Genomic DNA, 25,198 nt, shown 5'->3' on the forward strand with positions numbered 1-25,198 from the left:
TAAGTCATGTCCGACTCTTTGCGACCCCATGGACTCCAGCATGACAGGATTCCCTGTCCCTAGCTACTGTTAATTCAGTGATTTCCTTGCCAAGGCAAGAAAAATGAGTCACAGAGTAGACTGCCTCTTGTTTCCTCTATCCTTCCCCAACTCCCCCTACCTACAGAAAGGAAATTACCCCATTCTGGTGGGTGGGTGAGTGACCTTAGGAGTTCTTTTTTTTCTAAGAATGATCTTTTCAAAGGGCTCTCAGATCAGAATTCCAACTCCCAGTTTCCCCCCAACCCAAGAGCCAGAAAACTGGAAGTAGGTTGCTAATTCAAGGTTTCCTAAGATTCCTAGCCAGTCCCTCCAGGAAAGATGAACTGAATGTAAGTTAGGAAGTGAGCAGTAAAGGGACGGCTCCAAGCCACCCCTAGACATAGGCTGGTGTCCAGCTGTTTTCCAAAATATATTTGCAAATGGAGACAGTGAGTGTGGAAGACATCCCTCCCCCAACCCCAGGGACTGCCCCCACCCCATACCCACTCTCCACCGAGTCCTTATTTCATTTTTAAAAAAACAACAAAAAAAATAAGTCAAAACAAAACCAAAAAAGCAGTCTGTACAAGGACTGGATCTGGGTGCTGCCGCTGCTCCCTTCTTCCCAGGGACAGAGCTGGGTCTCAGGGACAGTCTCTGAATGGGTTGCTGTAGTTCCTAGACACCCCCTTGGGGCCTTCTTTGCACTCGGCCCAGCCTCCTTAAGTCGTTCAGTGCCAAGGATCTGGAAGAAGTCAGGCTGGGCCGTTCTCAGCCACCTAGAAGTTGAAGTAGGAAAGGAGATTCCTGGCATGGCAGGCTCCCCTGGACATGATCCAAGGGCCCGCTCCCTGCCTAGTGCCGATGTGGGCCAGAAGTCAGGCCTTCCACACGCCCTGAGGGTTCAGCAGGGCCTCAGTGGCCCTGGCCTTTTGGCTCATACTGGCATGTCCAGACCCAGGTACTCGGGGTTCTCTGCTGTAGGAGTCCCTTCAAAGGTGCTGGGTGGAGTGCCCCGCTCTGATGGGTCCTGGTCCCAATAATAGAGGTTGTCAAAGGCTGGGCTGAAGGCTGGAGAAGGGTGAGACTGAGGGGCAGCCCTGCCCCGGGGTGCCAAGTACTCAGGGTTCTCCACGGCAGCCCCAAAGGCAAAAACGTCTTTGACAACCCCATTCTTCCCAGGGGAGAGAGTCTTGGGCCTTTCCAGAGTGGAACCGGTAGGTCGAGGAGGCGGCAGAGGACCCTCTAGGGGTGATGGTGGCTGTGGGCAAACCTCTGGCTGGTTCACGTATTCTGAAAGGACAAGAGAAGGAATCTTGTGAGGGGGTGGAACCCTGTGTCCTAGCTGCTACAACTGCTCTGCAGCAGGTCCTGGGCAGAGCACCCACCCCCAGCCCCCACCTCCCAGTCTCTTAGCTCCAGCTTGACTTCATACCGGGCTGGGGGCTGCAGGTCAAGGGGGCAACGTAGCCATCAGCCTCGGGAGAAAGGGGTACTGTGGGGTCCTCGCTGTACCGCTGTAGAGGGCTACAGTCATGTTGGGGGAGGGTCTGCAGCCCCTTGGCCGCCCCCATTCCCAAGTCGCCATCAAACACATCAGAGCCCGCCCCTTCGGAAGGTGCCAGCGGAGATCTGGGGGGCTCCTCCTCGGAGGGCTCCAGCCCCAGTGTCAGCTCACCACCGCCACTCTGAGGACAAGAGGAGGTCAAAATGGGGGTCATTCATGGATCTGAGATGGAGGCTCCACGAGAGGTGACAGGGTCCCAGGAGATAAATCACCTCTGATGTATGACAGAGGCACGGTAGAAAGAATGGGATCACAGTTGGAAAGCAGTAGGAATCCTTCTTTGGGAAAATGGGGCCTCCTCCATGAGAGGTAATGGCTGGGGGACATGGGAGGAAGGGACCCTAGTCCACTGGAGTCAGGGGAGATAACCAACCACACCCACCACCGTGTGATGGGGGCACTGACCCTGGTGGATGTGCTGCGGTGCCTGCGATGGGCCGAGCCCCCAGCACCCGGTGCAGGGTCTGGGCAGAAGAAGCCCTGCTGGGGTACCAGGTACTCCTCTGCATCCACCAGGTCGCCCATGTCGTCATCCTCCAGCAGCGAGCGGTAGAAGGTGCTGTCCAGGGGGCTAGCAGGGCCCAAGTCTTCATTCTGGGGAGGAGGGAGACAGCATGGCAGCCTCTCCCCAGCCCAGTACGCAGGCTCCTGAGGGTGGCTCAGGGAGGGCTAGAAGTCTGACGAGTCAGGCAGGAGCTTGGAGGCCCGGGACTCAGGAATCATTCTCCCTTTTCTCCCTTCTAAGGGAGAGTGCTCTTAGCCATAGGCAGGGATGGGGTGAAAGGTTCAGTACCTGAATGACCACAAAGCGCTGGGGGTCCCTGGCCATGCGGGAGAATTCGGCCACTAACTCCCGGAACCTCGGCCGACATTCAGAGTCAATCATCCAACCTGGGGGTGGGCAAGAGCCCGGCATCTCAGTTCTGGCTGCAGCCTGCATGCAGCGCCCCTCACTCCCAACCCCAGTCTAGACAACACTAGAGTCCAAAGCCCTCTGATGATAGAGAATCTACTAGTTTCCCCTTTTTATTTTGCAGTCTTTTTCCCTAGCTGGCCCTCGCTAGCTCCTCTGGACTGGTACTATAAAAGGGCAGGGAGAGCCTTCTGAGACTCCATTAACCATATCACCATGCTCTTGGCCCCCTCCCATGCCCCTTGTAGGCCCATCCGCCCAGGACCACCCACTCCCTCCTCCAAGCAGCCAACACAGCTCAAGAACACACATTTGACCATGATCATGTAGACATCAATGGTGCAGATGGGGGGCTGGGGCAGCCGTTCTCCCTTCTCCAGCAGGTCAGGAATCTCCCTGGCTGGGATCCCATCGTAAGGTTTGGCCCCAAAAGTCATCAGCTCCCACACAGTCACACCTGGGGCAGAGATGGGGTAAGGTGGTGGGAGGACCAGAGGCAGTTTTAGTGTACGGAGCTTCAGAGCCTCTGCCCAAGAGCTTGGCACCATGGGGGGAAGGAGGAAAGATGCAGTGCCAAAGGGCAGGAGATAACTTGGTCTTTCCTCAGTCCCTGGGAAGTGCACAGGCACTGGCAGCCACTTCCTCCCTTTCCACATTCATACTAAAGGTGTCCATTAATTCACCCCATCCTCCACCCACATTCTCCCCAGGGCCATGGCTCCTTGTCCACCCTCCCTACCCACCCCATCACACACCATAGCTCCACACGTCACTCTGGTGGGTGAACCGCCGGCGGAGAATGGACTCCAATGCCATCCACTTGATGGGTACCTGGTAGAGCAGAGAAGGAAGTCCTCCAACCAGGTGTGGTGGGAGGTGGCCATTCTGAGTTCTCCCAGGGGCCAGACCCCACTCCCCCTTGTTTCACTCTGTTCCCTCCTCTAACCTTGCCCCCATCTGCGTGGTACTCTGTCTCATCAATGTCCAGCAGTCGAGCCAGCCCAAAGTCTGTAATCTTCACATGATTGGGACTCTTGACCAGCACATTCCGGGCAGCCAGGTCCCTGTGCACGAGCCTCACATCCTCCAAGTAGCTCATCCCCTGGGGTCAGAGGCATCAGCGTGAACCTCGCTCTGCCAAAACTCTCCCAGGAAACCTCCCTATCCAGAGGCTTGCTCCCTAAGGGTACCTGCAGAGCCCTGGCCCCCAAAGTGCATACCTTGGCAATCTGCACACACCAGTTCAGCAGGTCCTGGGAGCCCAGGCGCCCACGGTGTTCTCGAACGTGGTCTAGGAGGCAGCCATAGGGCATAAGCTGTGTCACCAGCTGCACTGTGGATGTCAGGCAGATGCCCAGGAGGCGGGACACATATGGGGAGCCTACACCAGCCATCACATATGCTTCCTGGAAACAAGGGTACACACTGAGAGGGTATGGGAAACCACTAACCCCCAACCACCACACACCCCTCCCAAGGGCTGAGTCATGATAATGCCACCCTTACCCAATCCAGTCCCATTCATCACAAACCAGAGCCATGGCCCACAGACTAGGGAGGGTAAGAGTAGAGACTTGGGGGAATCACAGGGTGTCCCCCAAAACCCCAGTGAAGAGAGAGAGAGCCCAGATCTGCAGCCAGGGGTCCCCCGTGCCCCCAGCTGGAGAGAGTGGAAGGGCTTACGTCCAAGATTTCCTTGTTGGCTTTGGGAGATGTGTTTTCCCTCAACACCTTGATGGCCACAGGGATTTTCACATTTTCCCCATCGGGGATCCAGATGCCCTGGGCAGAGAGAGGAGGATGTGAGCAGGAAAAGAGCCGGCCAGATCCCACCTGCAGTCGTCCTACTTGGAGTCACTACTTGTGCTCCCAATTCCCTCCGCCACCCTTGGGCCAACCCCATTATTTAACAACAACCTCACCATTTAGACCCACTGGCCACTCCCAATCCCTTATCCTTAACTGCCCTACTCAACTGCACCACCCCCGGCTCCTGGCTATGGTCCCAACAAACCCTCAGCCACACCCAGGAGCATCCTCTAGGACCGCCCCCCCCACCCCCGGGGACTTTGGCCCCACCCCTGACCTTGTAGACGGTGCCAAAAGCTCCAGATCCTAGCACCTTCACTTTCCTCAGCTCTGTTTCTTTTAAGATCCGCATCTGAGCCTGATTGGGCATCGCTCCGCTGGGCGTCAGGGGCTCCACCAGCTGGGGTGAGGGGGTAGTGGGTCAATGCCAGAGGTTGGGCCGCAGACCCCCAGGCCGCGTTGAGGCCCTCAGGGCGCCTCACCTCCGTCTCCTGCAGCAGCCTCCGCATTGTGTACTTCCGGATCTTCTGCCGCCTTCGCTTAATGAGGATGCCGAACACCAGCCCCACAAGGACAACCAGCAGAACGCCCACCACAGCGGCAATGATGGATGTCACAGGGCTGGGGGCAGGAGCCAGGATCATGGATTGGGGACCAGTCTGGGGCAGGGGGGATGAAGGGGTCCCACGGCGGGGCACGGGGGGAGAGGGGGGAGCGGGGCCGACTGTCACTGGCATTTGGAAAGGGAAGTCAGAAGGGTGACCCACAGGCTCCCATCCTGTCTAACCTACTCTAAAACCTACCTTGACTCCTTACCGTCTCGAGAATAATGTCCAGACTCCTTGCTAGGATTCAAAACCCTCTACACCTACATCTCCAAGTTGTCTATGCCCTTGCCCATAGCTCTAGCCCAGGATTCTCAAACTTCCTGACAAAACTCACCAGGGAGCTGGTCAACCTGTGAGAGTATGGAGCCCCACCCTCCAGAGATTTTGACTGTGGTATGAGGTGCGGCCCAGGAATGTGCACACAGTGATTCTGATGTTCTAGCCAAAATTTTCACCCATAGGTCACGATTTCCACATCTCCCAGCCTTTGTTATGATACTTCTGCCTGGACCACCATTTCTGCATGAGGTCATCTTTCAAGACTCTGCTTATCCTGGGATAGAAGGATCTCCTGGGCACTGACCCTACATCCTTGTCATCCTTGTCCCCCTCCCTTGCTTAGCCAAGGGCTGGCTTATCACAGACCTCTAATGGACCCTTATTTCATGGACAAATGCTTACTTAGGACACACTCTGATCTTTTTCTCCCTAAAACCCTTCCCAAAACACCCCTCTGTCTAGAAATCAAGTCCAACGATGGCAGTGATGGACATCACAGGGCCTGTGGCCTCATGGTAGGGGAGAGCGTATGCCCTCCAGATCTGGCCTTGACGTGACTCAGACTTCACCCCCTACTCCTTCCTCTGTGCTTAGTCAGTTACCCACCACAGCAGAATCTTCAGCAAACACATCCTAGACTTTCTCGACACCCCTCACCATGCTGCCTGGTTGCTTTCCTCCTAATACAAGTGACATTCCCACCCCTCTTTCAAAACCTAGCTCATGTGCCTGAAGCCTCCCACTGACCCCAGGGAAGTATTCACTGTCCCTCCCTCAGTGCTGCAGCTATGCCCTCTTCTCAGCGTGCCTCGAGTCCCAGGGAGTTGAAGGCTACCTGTGTCCCTTATGAGACCCCTAGCTACACAGGGTGGGGAGGTGCTGGGTGTCTTCCTATTCCCTGACCCCCAAGCAAGCCGAGCAGGCCTTCCATCCACTGCATGTGTGTGTGCACATGTGCACAGTCACTCAGTCGTGTCCAACTCTTTGCAACCACTTTGACTGTAACTAGCCAGGTTTCTCTGTCCATGGGATTTCCCAGGCAAGAATACTGGAGTAGGTTGCCATTTCTTACTCCAGGGGATGTTCCCGACCCAGGGATTGAACCCTGGTCTCTTGTGTCTCCTGCACTAGCAGGCCAGTTCTTGACCACTGCACCACCTGGGAAGCCCCTCCACCCACTAATTGAAGCTAATTGAAAGGAGCATCCACAGTGGAAGAGGGGGCTGGGGAGGACACGTGTCATGTCAGGACATGACCCCAGCAGCAGTGACCACCCAGGGGTCAGTGGGGGGCTGAGGGAGATGTGGGATGCATTCTGGGGACCAGGCTGACCTGGCTCTCTGCTCGGCGGGGCAGCCCTTGTCATCCAAGTCCACACAGCTGCAGGAAAGAGAGAGTTCCGTCAACAAGGCTGGGCACCACCTCCTGCACTCACTCCAGCCTCACAGGATCCCAGGAGGTGAGTATGACTGGGTTATGATCCCTACTTGACCAAGGCAGAAACTGGGCTCAAGGTCACCAGGGCTCTTTCTACCAGCCCACGGGGGAGTCCTCCAGTCTGCAAACCCATATCCTTTGCACCTCCCTGTGGTGGGTAGGAAGTGGGGACACCCAAAGGAGCATTGAGTCCAAGAGCTTGGCCATCTCCTCTGTAGAGGATGCCAGTGTAAACTACTACTGTAGTCGGGCAAATTACTGCTGTCCTCCTCAGAACAATTTGGCAATATTGTGACCCAGCAGTTCCACCTCTGGGGATAAACCCTAAAAATGCCAACACCTGTACACTAAGGGGCATGTACAAGATGCTCACTTGTACGTGGAGCTCAAGTGCAATAAACTGCCAAAAAGGAAAAAAAGGAAACAAGTTCAGTCAGTACTCCTCAGGCAGGGACACAACTAAATAACTACATCCATACGGCAGATTGAGTAGTTTAAAAAAAAAAGGAGGTAGATTCATATGCATTCACAGGAAAGGACCTCCAAGATACATAAAGGGGGGAGGGTACGGGGGAGCAAAGTGTATATGAGTCAAATGAAATTGCTGAGAAATAGATGAGCTAGATGAAATTGTTATTTCTTGATCATTTTTGACTTCCAAAAACAGCAATCTTATGACTCAATCTAACATAAACGTAAAATGCATTTATGTAAATATGTGGAGAAAAGCCTGGACAAATGCACATACCAGAGTAACCTGGTAGTTCTCCCCAGGGAGGGGAGGGACTGGGTGGGGCAGTGGGAGAAAGGGCACTTCTGCTTTACACTGTTTATTTTGATACTGCTGAAAATGTGTCTTACAAGAATGTATGCATGTGTTCCACGTGTTATCAAAAACAACTAAGTAAAAAAAATAAAAAGAACAGGGCGGATCACTGTATTAGGACATGAAAAAGCATTGCAAGAAAAACTGCAGTGTTGCATGAGAAAAAGCAATTTGCAAATAATAGGTATGGTCTAGGCTCCTATTTTAGTAAAAAGAAATATAGACTAGAATGTGCGCAGACAAAAATTGGAGAATAAAAATAATATATAAACATTTTGTATATTATAATAATACATATGTTAGCATGTGCACATATAAACTGGAGGGGAAATATGGCAAGTTATTAACAGTGGGATAGAACTATTAATACTATTAATTTATCCTTCATGCTTTAATTTAAAAATTTTTAACAATATGTGTTACTTTTGTGATTGGAAAAAAAAAGATAAAAAATTAAGGGCCTTGGGGTAAGCAAAGGCAGAGATGTCCCACTTTTACAATAAGAGCCTCAGAGAGGCTCCTGGAACCAGCCCTTCTTTATATGGGGAAGGCTCTCAGACTCACGAGTGGGTGCAGTTGATGGGGCACGGCTGGCATATGCCCTCCTCATCTGGAAACTTCCAGATGGGCATGAAGGAGAGATCAGGCTTCACACCACTGGGGCAGCGAGCCACGCAGAAGGGAGAATCCTTGTAGTGGGCACAAGCCACACATTGGTCAGCCTCCTGGGAGGGAAGAAAGGGTTTGTGGGGGACTGGCACTGATACCCCTGGGCAGCAGGATCAGGCCCCTGGGTCCCCTAGGGGCTTCCCATGGCCACTCGGCAGCACTTTTCACCTTGCTTCTGAGACAGCCCCAGACCTGCTATGTCTGCTGCCCCTGTTCTGCACCCAGCTTCCCAGTGCTCAGGCACAGTGCCAAACCCTATTTTAAGTTAATTCTTACTGTATCCCAATGGGGTGGGTACTAGTGTAACATTCATTTCACGAATGAGCCAACCGAGGTTGGAAGTGACACCAGGATTTGAATCCAGGTAGTCTGATGCCTGAGCGCCCATGTCTAACCACCTTGGCACTGCCACAGCCAAGCGCACAGGCTTCCCTGGGCCTTCTGCATGGTCGAAAGGGTCTCAGGGTCCACAGTTCTTGCCGTCCCCAGCATCCCAGCCTCCTTCCATTCTCCTACTGTTCAGGCCTGTGCTTGGAGCCCTCCCCAGGGATATTTTACTGGACTTGGCCAGGTGCCTGCCAGCCGCCCCCCCAACCCGGCCCTGCTTCCCACCACTCAGCTCTGACCCCACCAGCACCTCACCGAGCCAAAGCAGGTCACTGAGCCATTCTGGGGCTGACACTCAGGGTGGCACGGCAGACAGTACCTGTCCTTCACGTACTCCCGGGGGAGCCTGAGGGGAGGACAGCCAGTGAAGGGGTCTGGAAGGGGCCCCTGTGCACCTCCCCCCACCTCCTGGCCGCCCCCTCCTCCGCCCAAGGCGTACCCCTGCAGTACTCGGCATTCCTCCACGCATTCCTGGCCCCGAAGGAACTGGCTGCAGTTGACGCATTGGGTGGGCCCGGGACCCCAGCAGTGCCCTTGGGCGCACAGTGGGTAGCAGGCCAGGCCCTCGCCCACTGCAGTGAGGAGGAAGGGGTCAGAGGGGACTCTTATGGGAGGTTCCAGGTCCCATGGAGACCGGTGGCGTGGGGGAAGTGGGGGGGTGGGGGCGTGGCTCTGGGCTAGAGAGGCGGGAGCACAGCAGGGAGAAAGTTCTGAGGTTCCAGGAACAGAGGAAAGGGAAGGAAGGGATGCCAAGGCAGCGTGGCCGGACCCAGCTAGAAGCCACGCCAAGAGGCCAGGCCAGCCAGAGCTGGGTCAGCGATGGTGCACCTGGGACAGGCAGGGCACATACACAAGGAAGTCCCAGACTGCTGCCGCCAGAGGCCCCTGGACACACCCGCACGCCGGCAGACAGAGAGCATGCAGCGCCGGGCTCCCTGTCTTACCGCACTCATCCTCTGGCCTGTTGGCACTGTGGAGCAGAGCCTGATGGGGATTCTGGAAGAGCTGGTCCCAGGGCACCGTGTGTACGAAGCAGAGGCGGGCGTTGCGGTGGATGAGGGCCAGCCCGCTGCCCAGTTCCCGCAGCGAGCGCAGCCCCAGCCAGCTGATGCCCAGCCCTTGCAGGGTCAGCGAGTAGGCACCACTGTGGGAGGGGGAGTGGTGCTCAAATGCAGGGGGGCAGCGCACCGCTGACCCTCCCCCATCAGCCAGGACTGCCCTCGCCTTCCTCCTGTCCCCAGCACACACTGCAAATACCCTGGAAAGATTGCTGCTGGAGTCCCCGGAGAACAGGAACCCCCTTCTCCCCACTATACATACACCCAAAACTTCTCCTAGGCCTCCCTGGGCAGCGCCTCTCTTGGCAGGGACCCCCTCCCCTGGTGCTCACTCATGCAGAACTCGTCCCCGGATTACTCGCAGGTTCTGGAAGACGCTGAGGTCAGGCAGGCTGTCTGGCCACGCTGAGATGTACAGGTAACCTGCAGGCACAGGGTGAGGCTAGGGTATGGGGCCAGGATGAGAACCCCCAGCCTCATGAGAGCAGGCTTCAGAGAGACAGGGCCCACCTGTGATCTCCTCCAGAGACTCAAACACTTTGAGCTGCTCGGCCTGCAGCGGGGCGATGTTAGAGTCTGGGTCCCTAGAAGAAGGATTAGGGGAGGAGTCGTCAGGGCCAGGAAGAGAGTGGATACAACCTGCTCCACCAAGCTGGTCCTGTCATCCTCCCCCACGTCCCCTCCACTTAAACCCTTTGCCCATCAAGCCTGGCTGTTCTCATCCTGAGCTTCAAAGCCCAGGCCCTAGTTTGGCAGGATCTATCAAAACAATACTTATACCCTTTGATCTAGAAATTCTACTTCTAGGAATGTGCCCTAGAGAGACACTGGCCCCTGTTTCCAGAGGCATGTACAAGGGAGAACTGTTTGTTAGAAGGAAAATAAAAAACCTAAGGAGATTAAAATTTTTTTAATGTTTTAAATACCTAAATATTCCATCAGTAAATGCTGCTTAGTCACTTCAGTCATGTCCGACTCTGTGCGACCCCATAGACGGTAGCCCACCAGGCTCCCCCGTCCCTGGGATTCTCCAGGCAAGAACACTGGAGTGGGTTGCCATTTCCTTCTCCAATGCATGAAAAAGAAAAGTGAAAGGGAAATCGCTCAGTCGTGTCCGACTCCTAGCGACCCCATGGACTGCAGCCTACCAGGCTCCTCCATCCATGGGATTCACCAGGCAAGAGTACTGGAGTGGGCTGCCATTGCCTTCTCCATAAATGAGGAGCTGTTAAATCTAACCCTGATCTATCCAGACTATAGATGAAAAACTAACATTTAGGAGCATGTATTAGATTGGCCAACAAGTTTGTTTGGGTTTTTCCATATGATGTTATGGAAAAACTTGAATGAACTTTTTGGCCAAACAAATACTATTTTCTGGGCAATGTTATAAGAGCTTTACAAATATTAACTCATTTAAACTTTATAACAACCTTATGAGGGCAGGACTATTTCTGCCCCCATTAACAGATGAGGAAGCTGAGACACAGCAAGAAGGCCACATGACTAATAAGTGGCAGAAGCCAGGTCTCAAACCCAGGCAGCCTGGGCTTTTAGCTGCGACTGTTTGCTGCCACCTGCTTCATTGCGGAGAAGGCAATGGCACCCTACTCCAGTACGGAAAATCCCATGGATGGAGGAGCCTGGTGGGCTACAGTCCATGGGGTCGCTAAGAGTCGGACGACTGAGCGACTTCACTTTCACTTTTCCCTTTCATGCACTGGAGAAGGAAACGGCAACCCACTCCAGTATTCTTGCCTGGAGAATCCCAGGGACGGTGGAGCCTGGTGGGCTGCCGTCTATGGGGTCGCACAGAGTCGGACACGACTGAAGCTACTTAGCAGCAGCAGCAGCTTCACTGCTGTTGAAAGAACAAGGCAGCTGAACGTGAACTAACTGTCATAATCAGCTCTTCAAAGCCAGGGGCAGACAATATTCACAGCAGGCTCACATTTTAAATCAACCTTCCCCCTCCAAATTATTAGAACTACATTTCTCTGTGCATGTATGTCTATATATGTATGAATGGTCTAGAAGAATACACACAAACTATTACCAGTGGCCTCCTCTGGAAAGGGGAGTAGAGGTGGAGGAAGTGAAGAGAATTTCCTCCTTTTTGCAATACATATTTTTACTGAAGTATAATTCACATACAAGAAACCACACAGATTTTTAGTGTGCAGCTTGATGAGTTTTGTCAAATGAATCCACTCACATATCCACCTCCACCAGTGATATATAGAATATGTCCATCACCCTAGAAATTTCCTTTGTGTTCCTGTCCAGGCCCTCACCCAGGCACAATCACTGTTCTGATTTGTGTTACCCCACAGTGGTTTTGCCTATGCTGAAACAAAGGCAACCACACAGTGTGGACCTCTCATCTGACTTATTTCACTTTTCATAATATTTTTAAGACTTTTTGATGTGGACCATTTTTAAAGTCTTTACTGAATTTGTTACAATAGTGTTTATTGTTGTTTATGTTCCATTTTTTTGGCCAAAAGTCATGGGGGAATCTTAGCTCCCCAGAGATGGAACCCGCACCCCCTGCATTGGAAAGCGAAGTCTTAACCACTGGACCACCAGGAAAACCCCTACATAATGTTGTTCTGTGTATCCTGAGGCCATTTCTTTTATTGCTGAGAATTTCACTGTATGGATATACCATTTTTTACAGTTAACCCTTGAACAATGCCTGGGTTAGGGGCACCAAACCCCTCTATGAAGTCGAAAACCCCAGTATAACTATACAGTCAGCCCTCTGTATCTACAGTTTCAGATTCAGGCAACCCCAGATTGTGCAGTACTGCAATATGGATTTACTAGGAAAAGTTCACATTTAAATGGACCCAAGCAGTTCAAAGGCCTTCCCATGTGGTGCTAGTGGTAAAGAACCCACCTGCCAATGCAGGAGGCATAAGATACTTGGGTTCGATCCCAGGGTTGGGAAGAGCCCCTGGAGGAGGGCATGGCACTCCAGTATCCTTGCCTGGAGAATCTAATGGACAGAGGAGCCTGGCGGGCTATAGTCCATAGTGTCTCAAAGAGTCAGGCACGACTGAAGTGACTTAGCATGCACACAAGCGGTTCAAACCCATGAGGTCCAAGGGTAAGCTGGGTTTATTCATTCAGCTACTGATGTCGTTGTTGTTTAGTCACTAAGTTGTGTCCAACTCTTTTGCTACACCGTGAACTGTAGCCTTCTAGGCTCCTCTGTCCATGGGATTTCCCAGGCAAGAATACGGGAGTGGGTTGCCACTTTCTCCTCCAGGAGATCTTTCCAACCCAGGGATCAAACTGGCGTCTCCTGCACTGGCAGGTGGATTCTTTATCGCTGAGCCACCAGGGAAGTCCAGCTATTGATAGACATTTGCATTATTTTCAGTTTGCGGCCATTATGAATAAAGCTACTATGAACTCAAGAGAATTTTATCTGGATGGAGTGACCTCCATACAAGTAAGTGCATGTTTATAGATAACATGTCATTTATGAGAAAAATTCCAGGAATTCCCTGGTGGTCCAGTGGTTAGGACTTCTCCCTTTCATTGCCAAAGGCCCAGATTCAATCCCTGGTCCGGGAAGGAAGATCCAGCCAGTCATATGGTGTGGCCAAAAGCAACAAACAAACAAAAACCAAAAACAAAGAGAAAAACCTTCCCCCACCCCACCCTCCACCCCCATCCCCCCACCACCAACCCCGGCCAAGCTGGTCTTCCACCAGCTTCCTTTGTATCCTGGGTCTCCCACTTCTGTCTCCCATTACCCCCTAGAAACGCTGCCACTTCTGGGGCCTCAGGATTCAGTGACTGCCCTAATGCTGTCTCAGGCTGTGTGTCCATCCTTGACTTTGAGTATCCTTACCCTGCAAAGCTCTCTGGCAGAAAAGCCAGGCTCCCAAAAATCTTCTTGCAGCCGGCAAACTCCTGGATGTTGGCACTGGTGACCGCCCTCACCTCCCGCAGGTGTTCCATGCCCAGACCATAGCACACTGTGGGGAGGGGGCAGGGGCATTCAGCCTCCACATGGAGCACCAGGACCGCAACCTCCTGGATCCTGTCCACAGTCCCCTCCTGGGGCCACATGCCCCTCCCCACATTGACAGGAGACACAGGGGAACTTGTGGGAAGCTCAGGGGAAGGGCCAGGGGTAGAGTCAGTGGGAGAAAAGGACTGGGTCCCAGGAGGGTCTGAGGACGGGTGGCACAGTGGGCTAGGCCAGGCCGGCTGTTTCGAGGGGGGGGGGGCGACCACTGGGTACCTGGGGCACAGGGCTTGCTGCATTTCTCACACCTCTGGGTTCCATCCTCAGCTGTCACCTCTTGGTTGTTCAGGGGACAAACCAGGGTGCAGGATCCCACATCCGTAGACAGGTAGTTGTCTGAGGAAATCAAGATTGTGTGTCCATGTATCCTGGCCTTTCACCCCCACACCCACCATGAGCCGTGTCACCATGCCCAGGTAGTACAGTAAGAATGATATCAACTGAGACTGAAATGCCCTTACAACATGTCTGAGCCCTGTACACTCGTCCTTCCCTCATGAAAGCCGTATGTGATAGGCACTGTTAGATTACCATTTTGCCAAAAGGGAAATCAAAGCACAGAGTTTTCTGTAAATTACTCAAGGTCATTGTGCTAGAAAGTGGAGGAGCCAGGATGTGAACCCAAATAGCCTGACCCTACACTTTGTACTCGAGCCCACCATGGGGAAGGTACGACCAGCACCCAAGAGCTCACTGCTATCTGCCACGAGAGGAGGAAAGAAGTCCCCAGATACAAGGCCAGTCTCTGAATGCTTATCAGTAAACAGGGGAGCTAATAAATCAAAGTCAGATCCATCTGACCATAGAATAAAAGTTAAAATTTAGGGGTGCTGAGTATTGGCTGGGCACAGTTGTAAGAGCTTCACAAATATTAACTCATCTAAACTTTATAACCACCTTACGAGAGCAGGACTATTTTTGCCCCCATTTAACAGATGAGGAAATTGAGATGCAGCAAGAAGCTCACATGATGAGTAAGTGGCAGAGCCAAGTCTTGAACGCAAGCCTCCTGAGCATGGGCTCTTAGCTGCTACTATTTGCTGCCACCTGCTCCGCTGCCATTTAAAGAACTGGGCAGCTTGACACAAACTGCCATGACGAGCTCTCCAAAGCCAGTGGCAGACAATACTCACAACATGCTCCCATTTATATAAACCAAACTCCCCAGCAAAATTACTAAGACTGTGTCTCTCCCCGGCACTTACAAGGGCAGGCAGTCACACAGCTGGCACCGAAGGTATAACGCCCCTCGGGGTTGGGCATGGACTCGAAGGTGTCCGTGTTGTAGGTGACCAGAGCTGGGCAGTGCAGCTCGCAGATGCCGCTGTGGTTGAAGTGGAGGCAGGCCTGGGGGACAGACAGCGGGTGGGCACTGGGCTGTTTTGCCCTGGCGTGCCAGGGGCCATAGAACAACACTGGGCGGGATGCCCCTCCCCTTGCAGCCTGAGGGCTGGGGCCCAGGGGGCACATACCAGGCAGTCAGAGTGCTTGGGGCCAGTACAGCCGGCAGCGCACTGCTCGTGGCAGCAGTCAGTGGGCTGCGGGCCTTTACAGCGGGCACAGCCACTGGCGCAGACGGTTCGCGTCACTGTCAAGTGGAGGTGGGATGAGGGCTGGGCAGCAGTCTAGGCACCAGCCCCTCACCAGCATCACCTTCTGGGGAGACTTCCTGCCCCAGGGAAGAGGCCGAGAGGGCTGGCACACCCCCTCCCGTGTCACCCAGCCCCTGCCCTCCAGAGCCTGGGCCGCCCTGTAACTCACAGCTCTGACAGTCCTCAGAACTTTCTCCCCAACAGTTGTGAGCTTTACAAGCTGGAGAACAGGGTGCGCCTGGAGGAACAGAAAGGCAGTGAGAGAGACCGAGACCAGGACGTGAAATGCACAGTGAGGGAGAGACCCAGGCAGGAGGAGAGGACTTCAAACCCAGAGGCATGATCTAGAAGCACATAAAAACAGGACAGAGAACCACAGAGATGAAGAGACGCAGAGAAAGGGGAGATGGGTGCTGTTAGTGCGGCAGCAGAGGGGGACAAGGAGTAAGCCAGGAGTTTGGGGTCACTGGGCTGCATGAGAAAGGGCAACGGCTGCAGGTGGGGCAGAACAAGGCTTACAGGCCCGTGAGCGGTTGGTGTCTATCCGCTTGAGGGGCAGCTGGTTGTTCTTGTGGAAGATGTCCTCCCACAAAATCGTGTCCTGGTGGCAGAGCTGGGGGTTCCGCTGGATCAAGACCCCTCCCTTGAGGATCTCTGTGGGGTGGGCAATAATCAGGGGCTTCTTCCCCCATCTGGCATCTTCTTATCTCCCCTGGGGCCTGCCTGCCTTCTAAAAGTGGAGCAGGACTCTGAAACACACCCCGGGTTCCTCGGGGAGCAGAGAACACCCCTTCAGCATCTTTTGAGCCTTATCAATACCACCCACAAACAAAGATCCAGGGAGGAGTGACTTGTCCACATCACTGCCTCCTCTCCTCCATCTCTTCTGTGTGCACATGGCTTAGCAGTTAAAAGAGTGTGAAACCCAGCCTCACCACCACTAACTAGCTGTGTGACTTATCCTCTGTAAACCTGTTTTCTCATTTGTAAAATGAGAACACTGATGTTTCCCTTGGAGGATTATGGCAGGACTGATGGGATTATGCATGCAAAGCACTGGGCACTCAGAGTCTGGAACATTGTCTGTCCCAGGGCTGCCACGTACAGTTACACAGGTTGTTCACTGTACATGTGCACTCAGCCAAGAAGTGGGCAAAAATCCAGCCAGCATCCTAATCATCAAACTATGCTGGTGCAAGCTGTGACTTTCTGGGAAGAGGGGAAATCTTTTTGAATCTTCACAAGGGCTCCTTTCCTAGCTCCACCTGCATCCATCTGGAAGGGACCCCAGTTCTGATTCACACGAAGTCTCCCCTTGACTAGTAGGGACCCCTGGCCAGCTCTCAGTAACCAGCAGAAAGTTTCAGTGATAAAGATGGCCACCTGTGAGGCTTCGCAGCTGCAGCTCCTGCAGCCCTCCTGGGGCCGTGCCTGCAGCAGGGGCAGCACTTTCCAAAAAGTCTCCATTGTCCAGCACGGCCAGGGCGTAGTGTTCCTCAAAGAGCTGGGTGCCTCGCACAATGCGTAGTCTCTGCAGTGGGACCTGACTCACTCGATTGTGAGCGATGAGCACATAGCCCTGCACCTCCTGGATCTCCTGGGAGGGGAAAGAGGAGGGGAGGGCTGAGGCAGGTCAGGCCCTGGACCACTACCATCCATCCCCCAAGACCTCCTCATGGTCATCCTGAGCTTGGGGATCTTGGGCAAGGGCCCAGCCACCAAGCAGTCTGCCTGCTACCTCCCCAAACTAGGTTCTAGTACCAGATTCTAGTATGATCAAGAAAGAAAATGAAGGGGTGGGGGCAGCACTCTGTAAACTGTGAGCAGGCACCCCACCCTCTCTACACCTCAGCTCCTCCATCTGTACAGGAAATGCCTGGACGAGATGATGTCTGTGATTTGACGGACTAAGCGTCGCACACCTGGCCCCTCTCTGGGACACAACCCAGAGGCTGGCTTCCACTCTCTCTCCTGTTCCTGACCCTTTCACATATATCTCCCACATGATATTCTAAATGGGCTCCCCAGGAGGAGTCCAAGTATGCCTATGGCTCCCAGTGTAGTGTTAGTCACTCAGTCATGTCCAGTTCTTTGCGACCCCGTGGACTGTAGCCCCACCTGGCTCCTCTGTCCATGGGATTCTCCAGGCTGGAATACTGGAGTGGGTAGCCAATCCCTTCTCGAGGGGCTCTTCCTGACCCAGGGATTGGATCCGGGTTTCCTGTATTGCAGACTGAGTCTTTACCATCTGAGCCACCAGAGAAGGCCTCATGGCTCCCAATATACAGATAGGGAAACTGAGATCCAGTGAAGCCAGGGGCTAGACCACATTTACAGGGCTTGTCAGTGGCAGAACTGGACTCAGAACTTGCCAGGCCTTTCATTACTTCAGGTAGGAGGGGGACAGTGGCTGGAACAGTTGGACAAGGGAAGGTGATCATGCTGGTGAGAGAGCAAAAAATATAGCCCAGGAATAGATGCATTCCACCCAGAGATGTCCACAGTCAGCCACACTGTAGACAGGGAGTCAACTGGTCTTAGTGCAGGACGGATGGGGTGAGACATGAGAAATGACTTCCCGGTTCAGGAGCCACAATGAAAGAGAAAATGTAAGGCGGGGAACCTTCTTCTACCACCCATCTGCAGGCAGAGGGCTCAGCCCAGCAGGAAGCAGGGCCTGGCTGGGTCTTGCCCATGGGCCTCACCTGCAGGAAGGAGAGGCTGGTATTAGCAGGCAGATAGGTGAGCTCCAGGTTACCCTGCACCACCTGACAGCCTTGGTAGAGGTGGCGGAGCATGTCCAGGTGGGTCTCAGGACTGGCCGGCAGCCGCAGCTTCATGTCTGTGCCGGTGCACACTGGCAGGACAGAGAAGATGGGTCAAAGGGCCTGTGCAGTGAGCTTCTCCAACTGGCCACGTGCAACAGCAAAAGAAAGTGTGCTAATTTGGGAAAGGGGGGGAAATCAGGGAAGAGGTTCCCCCTCTGCCAACTTGGCCCATCCTGAGCATCCAGAGGGGGTCCCACTGGGCCAGCCTTAGGGAGCTTGCCCGTTCAATCCAGGGTGTTGGCTGGCAAAGAAAGCCTTCTTTTGTCCCAAAGGCACGACTCAGGGCCAACGGGTAAAAATCCCCCAAGAGAGGCAATGATGAATCACGAATCCTCTGGATACCCCCTACCCCTTTCCCGAGCAAACAATGCCACCCACATGCCAACCTCCTGGCAAGGCATACCCACCCCCTCAATGCCACCCAGAAAGTGGGGAAAGAGGGTCAGCTCAAGTCATAGCTGGGGCCTGGGGACCACCAGTGGCCTGGTCACTGCAGGGACTTCTGGGATTTCCCCAGGAAGAGAAAAGGAGCGTCAGATCCCAACTCTGGGCATCTGGACCCAAGCTGCAGACGCTGAGCCAGAGTGCTGCCTGCTCCAAAGGCTCGTCTGCTGGTACCTCACCCATGCCACCTCTTCAGGGCAAGACTCCAGAACAAGCTGGCAGAATCTGTGCCACGAAACTCCTGCCACAAGGGCACTACGTCAGCCCTGTGTACCTGCCCGCTGTCAACCAGCAGCCAAGTGGCATCAAGATGTACTGCTACCCAACCCACCTGGACCCCAGTCCAGTGTCCCTGAGACCAGAAGTACCCACTAAGTCCAGGGACACTAGAAAGGGTGAACTACCCCTGGTAAGGGGGCGCACTGGCAGCAGCTGGCATCATGCCTACCAGCAGGGGGGAGATTAAAGGGCCCAGTGGAACTCGTTTTACTGCTCTGGTGAGAAGATGAATCACCTGGCGCGTCTTGCCCAGGAGGGTGTGCCGGGAGAGGTGGGTGGAGGGCACCCCCAGATCCACAGATCCACAGGTGCCTGAGGTGTCTGGAATTCCTGTTGGTCCCTACTCCACCTCCCACGGACTACGTGCAGATTCAGGGGGACAATACAATGGCTGACTGTGGGGTCTGACACCAGGGCTTCTGCTCTCCCCACAACTTGGAGCCTAAGGTCAAATCCTGAGAGGTAATAAGAGATACCCTCTGCCCCCAGAAATTGGAGGAAAGGCTGGGGGAACAAGCCCCAGGGGTCCGGCCTGGGTCAACAGCCACAAGCGGGCAGCCTCCCAGGAACACCCAGAGTGGTCTGTCTTCCCACTCCTCTGGCCAGGGAGGGAAGGAAGCAAAGAGGGAGGAAGAGGAGGGCCCAGAAATAGAACTCAAGGGTCCCTCCCCCCAGACTCCCAAGAGAAACAGGATCCGGGGGTGGCAGGCCAGGCCCAAAATAACGCCCGCTGCCAGGACCTCCCCCGGCCTCGGCAACTTCAGCTGCTTTGTAGGCACAGCTGTCTCCAGGTCTGGACCCCAAGGCCCTAGCCCAGGCCGGGGACAGGGACCGGCAGAGCTGGTGCAGGGGCCGTCTCCACCCTCTGCGGCCTCTGCCGCCTGGAAGGGACACACCAGCTGCGGTAGCCCTGGCAATGGGAAAACAACAACAGGAACCCTGGGAGCAACAGGGTCAACTGAGCATCTACCGTGTGCTGGGCAGGCACTCTGGGTGGAGCCTCAACCCCCAGAGGCTGGGATCCACAACCCTGATTTTGCAAAGAAGGAAACTGAGGCTGCCAGGAATTATGCTTCCAAGATCATAAAGCTGTGAGCAATAGAGGCCTGATTTGAATTGGAGTCTGCCTGACTTTAGATCCCACATTCCTTCCACTAGGCCTAACTGCACACACGCCCCACCCCACACCCTGTGCAAAGGTAAATACACACCAGCTCTGTTGATGCCACTGATTACAACAGGCTCCAGGCCGAGTGGCTGAGCTGGGCGGGAGGACCAGAAAGAGAGGGAGCCCCGCCCCACGGGTTTGTTTGTAGCCGTTTAGAGTCTGATTAAGACTAAGTGCTTGTGGGAACTTCCCTGGAGGTCCAGTGATAAGACTGAGCTTCCAACACAGGGAGTGCAGGTTCGATCCCTGGTTGGGGAATGAAGATCCCACATGCGGCCAAAAAATAAAGACTAACTGTTTGCAACACGTGGTAAAGTTGGGACTCTGAGACCTACTCCTTGGAGGCCTGGGGACTAATAACCCCCAACCTGACATGAAACCAAGAAGGACTTCCACACCTCCATCTTCTCACTCATCTCCCTCTCCCCAGTCCTTACCGTGGTCCCCATATCCACCCTCCCTCAGTGATTTCCTCCAGAGTAGGAGGTCTTGTCCCACACAGGAGAGCTTTGTCTCCAGAGCACCTGCCCTTCAGGAGCCAGATCTCTTGAGCAAAGGTAGTGTGAGGCAGGACCAGACCAGAGCCAAGGACACAATGAGCCCTGGATAAGTGTTTGGGGATGAATGAATGTATTAACTCCAAGCAAGAGTCTCCAAACCAGCGCTTTCCTGGTGGTCTGGTGGTTAAGAATCCACCTGTGAATGCAGGGGACACGGGTTCAATCCCTGCTCCAGGAAGATCCCACATGCCACGGGGCAACTAAGCCTGTGAGCCACAACTACTGAAGTCCATGTACTCTAGAGCCAGTGCTCCACAACAAGAGACGTTACTGCAATGAAAAGCCTGAGCTCTGCAACTAGAGAGTAGCCCACTGCTCGCTGCAACTAGAGAAAGCCTGCACGCAACAACCAAGACCCAGTGCAGCCAAAAATTATAATTAGTTAAAAATAAAAAGAGTCTCCAAACCTAAAGGCACCAGCTGAGGTCACTGTGTCCAGCCCTCTGCCCAGAGGCTGGTCACTGTGTCCAGCCCTCTGCCCAAGGCTGGTCACTGTGTCCAGCCCTCTGCCCAGAGGCTGGTCACTGTGTCCAGCCCTCTGCCCAGAGGCTGGTCAGTCCCCATGTTTCTCTAACTGAATGTCAGTGGTCAGGTCCCAGCTCTAGGGGGCTCTCAAGTGTGTTCTCTCCTTTTCACCAGCCTTCAGCCTCACTTGCCTCTCTTGCTCACCAGCACAAAAGCCAACACTTCCTTTTTTCCATGAACACTGCCTGCGTCCCCAAAGTTCACCTGCCTCAGACCCACGGGGCCAGAGCCCATTCCCATGACACCAAGGTTCACCTGGCACACACAACCTGGTGGATCAGACCGGGGCCTGGGCTCAGCTCATTCGGCCAGAACCCTGGAGGGCTGCTCACAGTGTAACCCTGATCAAGTCCCTGGATTTCCAGGGCAGAGGTCAAATCAGATTCACCTGTATGCCTAGCAGTACCTGTGACGTAGCAGGTGCTCAGTGAATATTTGCTGACCTGTCTTTGGCTGTAAGGCGCGGATAATAAACAATAACAACTCTTACTCTCTGCAGAGAAATTACACGAGAGTTAAATGAGATAATGAATCAAGAAACAGTGTGCAAACATGACAAGCCTTTGTCAACAGAGCTGGGGCAACACAACCACTGGCTATAATTCTCCCACTCCTTAAGAGAGCACACACCCCTCTCTCTACCTCGCCTCTCATCCCAAGGGTGGGGAGGAAAGGTGGCCTACTGAAATATGGAGGTGTCAACAGGGAGGGGCTTCCCACAGTACAGACAAGGGGATCTCTTTGCAGATCATGCTAGCACCAGGGGCAGGAACACCCAGCCTGGCCCTGTACCAGCCCCAGCGCCAGCCCCACATTGGTCCCTCCCTCGCCCACAGCCCTGTCGGTCCCACTGGCCTCAGCCCCACTCCTGCCTTCCATCCCCTGCCAAGCCTAGAGGGCACAAGAGGAAGACAGACATGGACTGGACATGGAAGGGAGGAACTCCAAAGCCAAGAGGGAAAATGGGGCTGGGGGCGCAGCTCACCCTCATTTTCACCACAATAGCAAAACAGCACCTTTGCCCTAGTCTGGCCACCTGACTGCCCCTGAGGCTTTGCGTAACACTTTGATCAACATTTTTTTTTTGGCTGTGTCTGGTCTTAGTTGCAGCATGTGGGATCTTCCCTTTTGGTGTGGGCTTCTCTCTAGTTGTGCTGTGCTCAGGCTCCAGAGTGCAGGGGCTCTTGGGCTCACTAGTTGCCCTGAGACATGTGGGAATCTTAGTTCCCCAACCAGAGATCTAAGCTGTGTTCCCAGCATTGGAAGGCAGATTCTTAACCACTGAAATACCAGAGAAGGCCCTCTGATCAACTCTTAATGACTCCTCATCAGAGTCCAAAAATGCCCTGGACATTATTGGGTTGCTGGGAAGCCTTGGCTAAGTCACTTTGTTTCTCTGAACTTCAGAGAAGTTTCTCATCTGTGCTCCTACTTCACAGGATTGTTGCAGAGAAGCAGTGAAACTGTAATGGACGAGAACTTGGCAAATAGGAAGCATGCGTACTTTTCTAAAAGTTAAGTCCATAAAGCAGGAGTCTGGGTAATTCCAAACCAAGAGAAAATGAAAAGCGCTTTGTATTTGACTTTGTAATACAATGTATTTTCTCTTTTGGCATTTGAGCCTATCTTTCAATTATTATTTTTTATTGAATAGTAGAACGAGGTTACTTTCCCTAAGTATAGCAAAAAGAAGGAAGGAGGCTGTGGGGAGAATCTTTAAGGAATTAAACTATGGTCTCTCCAAGATGTGTTCGCTGCACTTTACAAAACCTTGACTGTACGAAAAGAAAAGCCCAAACCCCTGGGCTTTCCCCCCATCTCCCTTTCCCCCTCAGCCCTGGCATACACTGGGAGTGCTAGAGGCAGCTGGGTGGGTCTCTGCCATTTTAGCCATTCCCCTGCACACCATGCCTCTCTCAGCACCCAGCACTGTGTGCCAAGGCGTGAGGAAGCCTTGAGGGGCCCCCAGTACCCAATACTGCAGCAACCTAGCTGCGCTCCACCTGCTCAACTCCCAGGCCCAGACGAGGAGGGCAGCGGCTCCGCCTGGCAGCCCAGCCTTGCCTCATTCTTCTCAGTCGAAAGCCCGCCTGGGAAACAGGAAAGGAACGGGGAGGCTCCTTGCTCAGAGAGAAGGCGGTGTGGGGCCACCTCCCGCTGTTTACAGCAGCTCTAGGGGGAGTTCCTTGAGAGGGCAGAGTTCAGCAGGGTGACTGCAAAGCCCAGACACACAAACACATAGACCACACAACTTAAGAACACCCTGACACAGCAGCTGCTCAGATAACACAGCAAAGCTCTGACAGAGGGGCCCTCGGGCACATACACACAGGCCGACACCCACCCCTTCTCCAGACTCCCTGATCCATGGAGACCAGCCACCACTCCTAGAACATTCTCATTCTGGCTTCCCCACAACCCGGCGATGCAGGGTCCAGTGTCCCCCAGAGCTCAAGGCAGATGAACACAGGGCTTTCCAAGGTGTGGCTGGGGGTCGAACTGCCTGGATCCGACCTGTTGTTGTTTAGTCACTAAGTCATGTTTGACTCTTTTGTGACCCTATGGACTGGAGCCCACCAGGCTCCTCTGTCCATGGATTGTCCAGGCAAGAATACTGGAGTGGGTTGCCAATCTTCCTGACCCAGGGATCGAATCTGCATCTCCTGCACTGGCAGGTAGATTCTTTACCGCTGAGCTGGTGGGGAAGCTGGGGTCCAATCCAGGACCCACCAATTACTTGCTGCCACTTCACCTCTTGAAGCCCAGGTCTTTGCCTGGAAAATGGGAACACTGGTAGGACTTCTCTTATAGGGCTGTTCTGAGGATAAAAGGAGGGAACCCAGGCAAACATGCACAGCACCTAGCACAGTGTGCATTTCCCATACGTGTTAGCTTTAATCATTATGCATCTAGATGGACAGATGGGGAAGACCCATAGTGCCCCCCCTCTTCCCCACATACAGCATAAAGGAAAAGCAGACGAGCCTGGCGCCCAGCACACCTGCGTGTCTCCCTGTTCCTTAGCTACCCCCTCTCCCTCCCACTGCCCAGGAGTCCCTCCCTCAGAATCCTCCCACTTTAATGCCCCAGACCAGAAAACACACGGCCACCCCTCCGTGGCCCACGCTTTCCAAATGACAAAGCACACAGTCCCTAAGTCGGCCCTAAGGAAACTTGTTCAAAACAAACTTCTCCCCCTTCCCCCACCCCCGGCTCCGGTGAGGCAACGCTGCAGTCGGACTGGCCACCCTCGGCTCCCCGGCTCCGACTGGACAGGTTGCTTTCCCCACCTCCCCCCCTTCCGCACCCCGATCCTGCCCGAAGCCGGAGTAACTCAACCCACTCGGCCGAAAGGGGGCGGGGAGGGGGCCGGGCAGAAGGGACCCCCAGGAATCCAGCCCAGTCCAGTCTGGAGGCGGAGGTTGCCAACTGGAAAGGCTTTGAGAGAGGAGCTTGAGGGGCTCAAGAAAGGGGAAAACACACACACACACCACGCAATTCACCCTTTGAGGGAAACTTTCTGAATAACTTCAGAGAACTTTTATGACAAGTTCGCGGAGCCTGCAAAGCGCCGGTCCCATCTAGAGCCGCTCCGGCGTAATCACCCCCCTACCTCACCTTCCCTGGCCCCTCCGAGCCGAGGGCCCGCGGCTCCGAAGGCCCCGACTATCTGAAACCTGGGATCAGGGAGCTCCGATGACCCCCGCTACCCGCGCCTGCCCGGGGACATCGGCGGGGGTCCCAGGCGGCAGGTCCTGTCGCCGCTCCCTGCCCTCCCCACCCCAGACCCACCTTGGGTGCCCGCGGCTCCGGGGGGCAGGAGGGCGAGGAGGAGCCCCCAACGGCACCAGGCCGCCAGCTCCATGGTGCTCACTGCCGCTCTGGCCCCATGGCTCCGGCTGGACCGGGCAGGGAGGGCGCCGGGCGGGCGAGGGGAGAGGGCCAGGCGCTAGCGCCGGAAAGGGCACCGGGCGCTGGGGCCGTCGGCAGCCTCAGGGGCTCGTCTCGGCTCCGTGGGCACAACGGAGGGGAATCTCAGCTCCACAACTTCATTCTTGTACTTCCTCAAGGCAGCCGTCCTCCTCCTCCTCCTCCTCCTGTGATTGGGAGCAAGCGCGCTCTCAGCTCGCCGCCCCCCCCCAACCGCATTCCAGCAAGTCCCTGGGAGTGGCAACTCCCAGCT

General features: G+C 54.4%; 1 protein-coding gene across 1 annotated transcript; it reads right to left on the reverse strand.

Moving 5' to 3' along the window:
- Positions 1–432: 432 nt before the first annotated feature.
- ERBB2 (erb-b2 receptor tyrosine kinase 2) lies at positions 433–25,116 on the reverse strand. Its single transcript, XM_081582178.1, is given in 28 exon segments — positions 433–1,314; positions 1,457–1,709; positions 1,994–2,182; positions 2,382–2,479; positions 2,812–2,958; positions 3,257–3,332; positions 3,448–3,603; positions 3,722–3,907; positions 4,185–4,283; positions 4,588–4,710; positions 4,793–4,931; positions 6,530–6,577; positions 8,025–8,185; positions 8,772–8,862; positions 8,956–9,088; positions 9,461–9,660; positions 9,907–9,997; positions 10,085–10,158; positions 13,440–13,566; positions 13,836–13,955; positions 14,825–14,966; positions 15,092–15,207; positions 15,381–15,449; positions 15,731–15,914; positions 15,916–15,941; positions 16,595–16,808; positions 17,917–18,068; positions 24,808–25,116. Coding segments are annotated over 28 exon segments (3,843 nt in total). The 5' UTR covers positions 24,881–25,116; the 3' UTR covers positions 433–958.
- Between the last annotated feature and the right edge of the window lie 82 nt (positions 25,117–25,198).

The sequence above is a fragment of the Giraffa tippelskirchi genome, chromosome 3, assembly GCF_054371585.1.
Source record: "Giraffa tippelskirchi isolate mGirTip1 chromosome 3, T2T-mGirTip1v1.2.pri, whole genome shotgun sequence".
NCBI classification, from domain to species: Eukaryota; Metazoa; Chordata; class Mammalia; order Artiodactyla; family Giraffidae; genus Giraffa; species Giraffa tippelskirchi.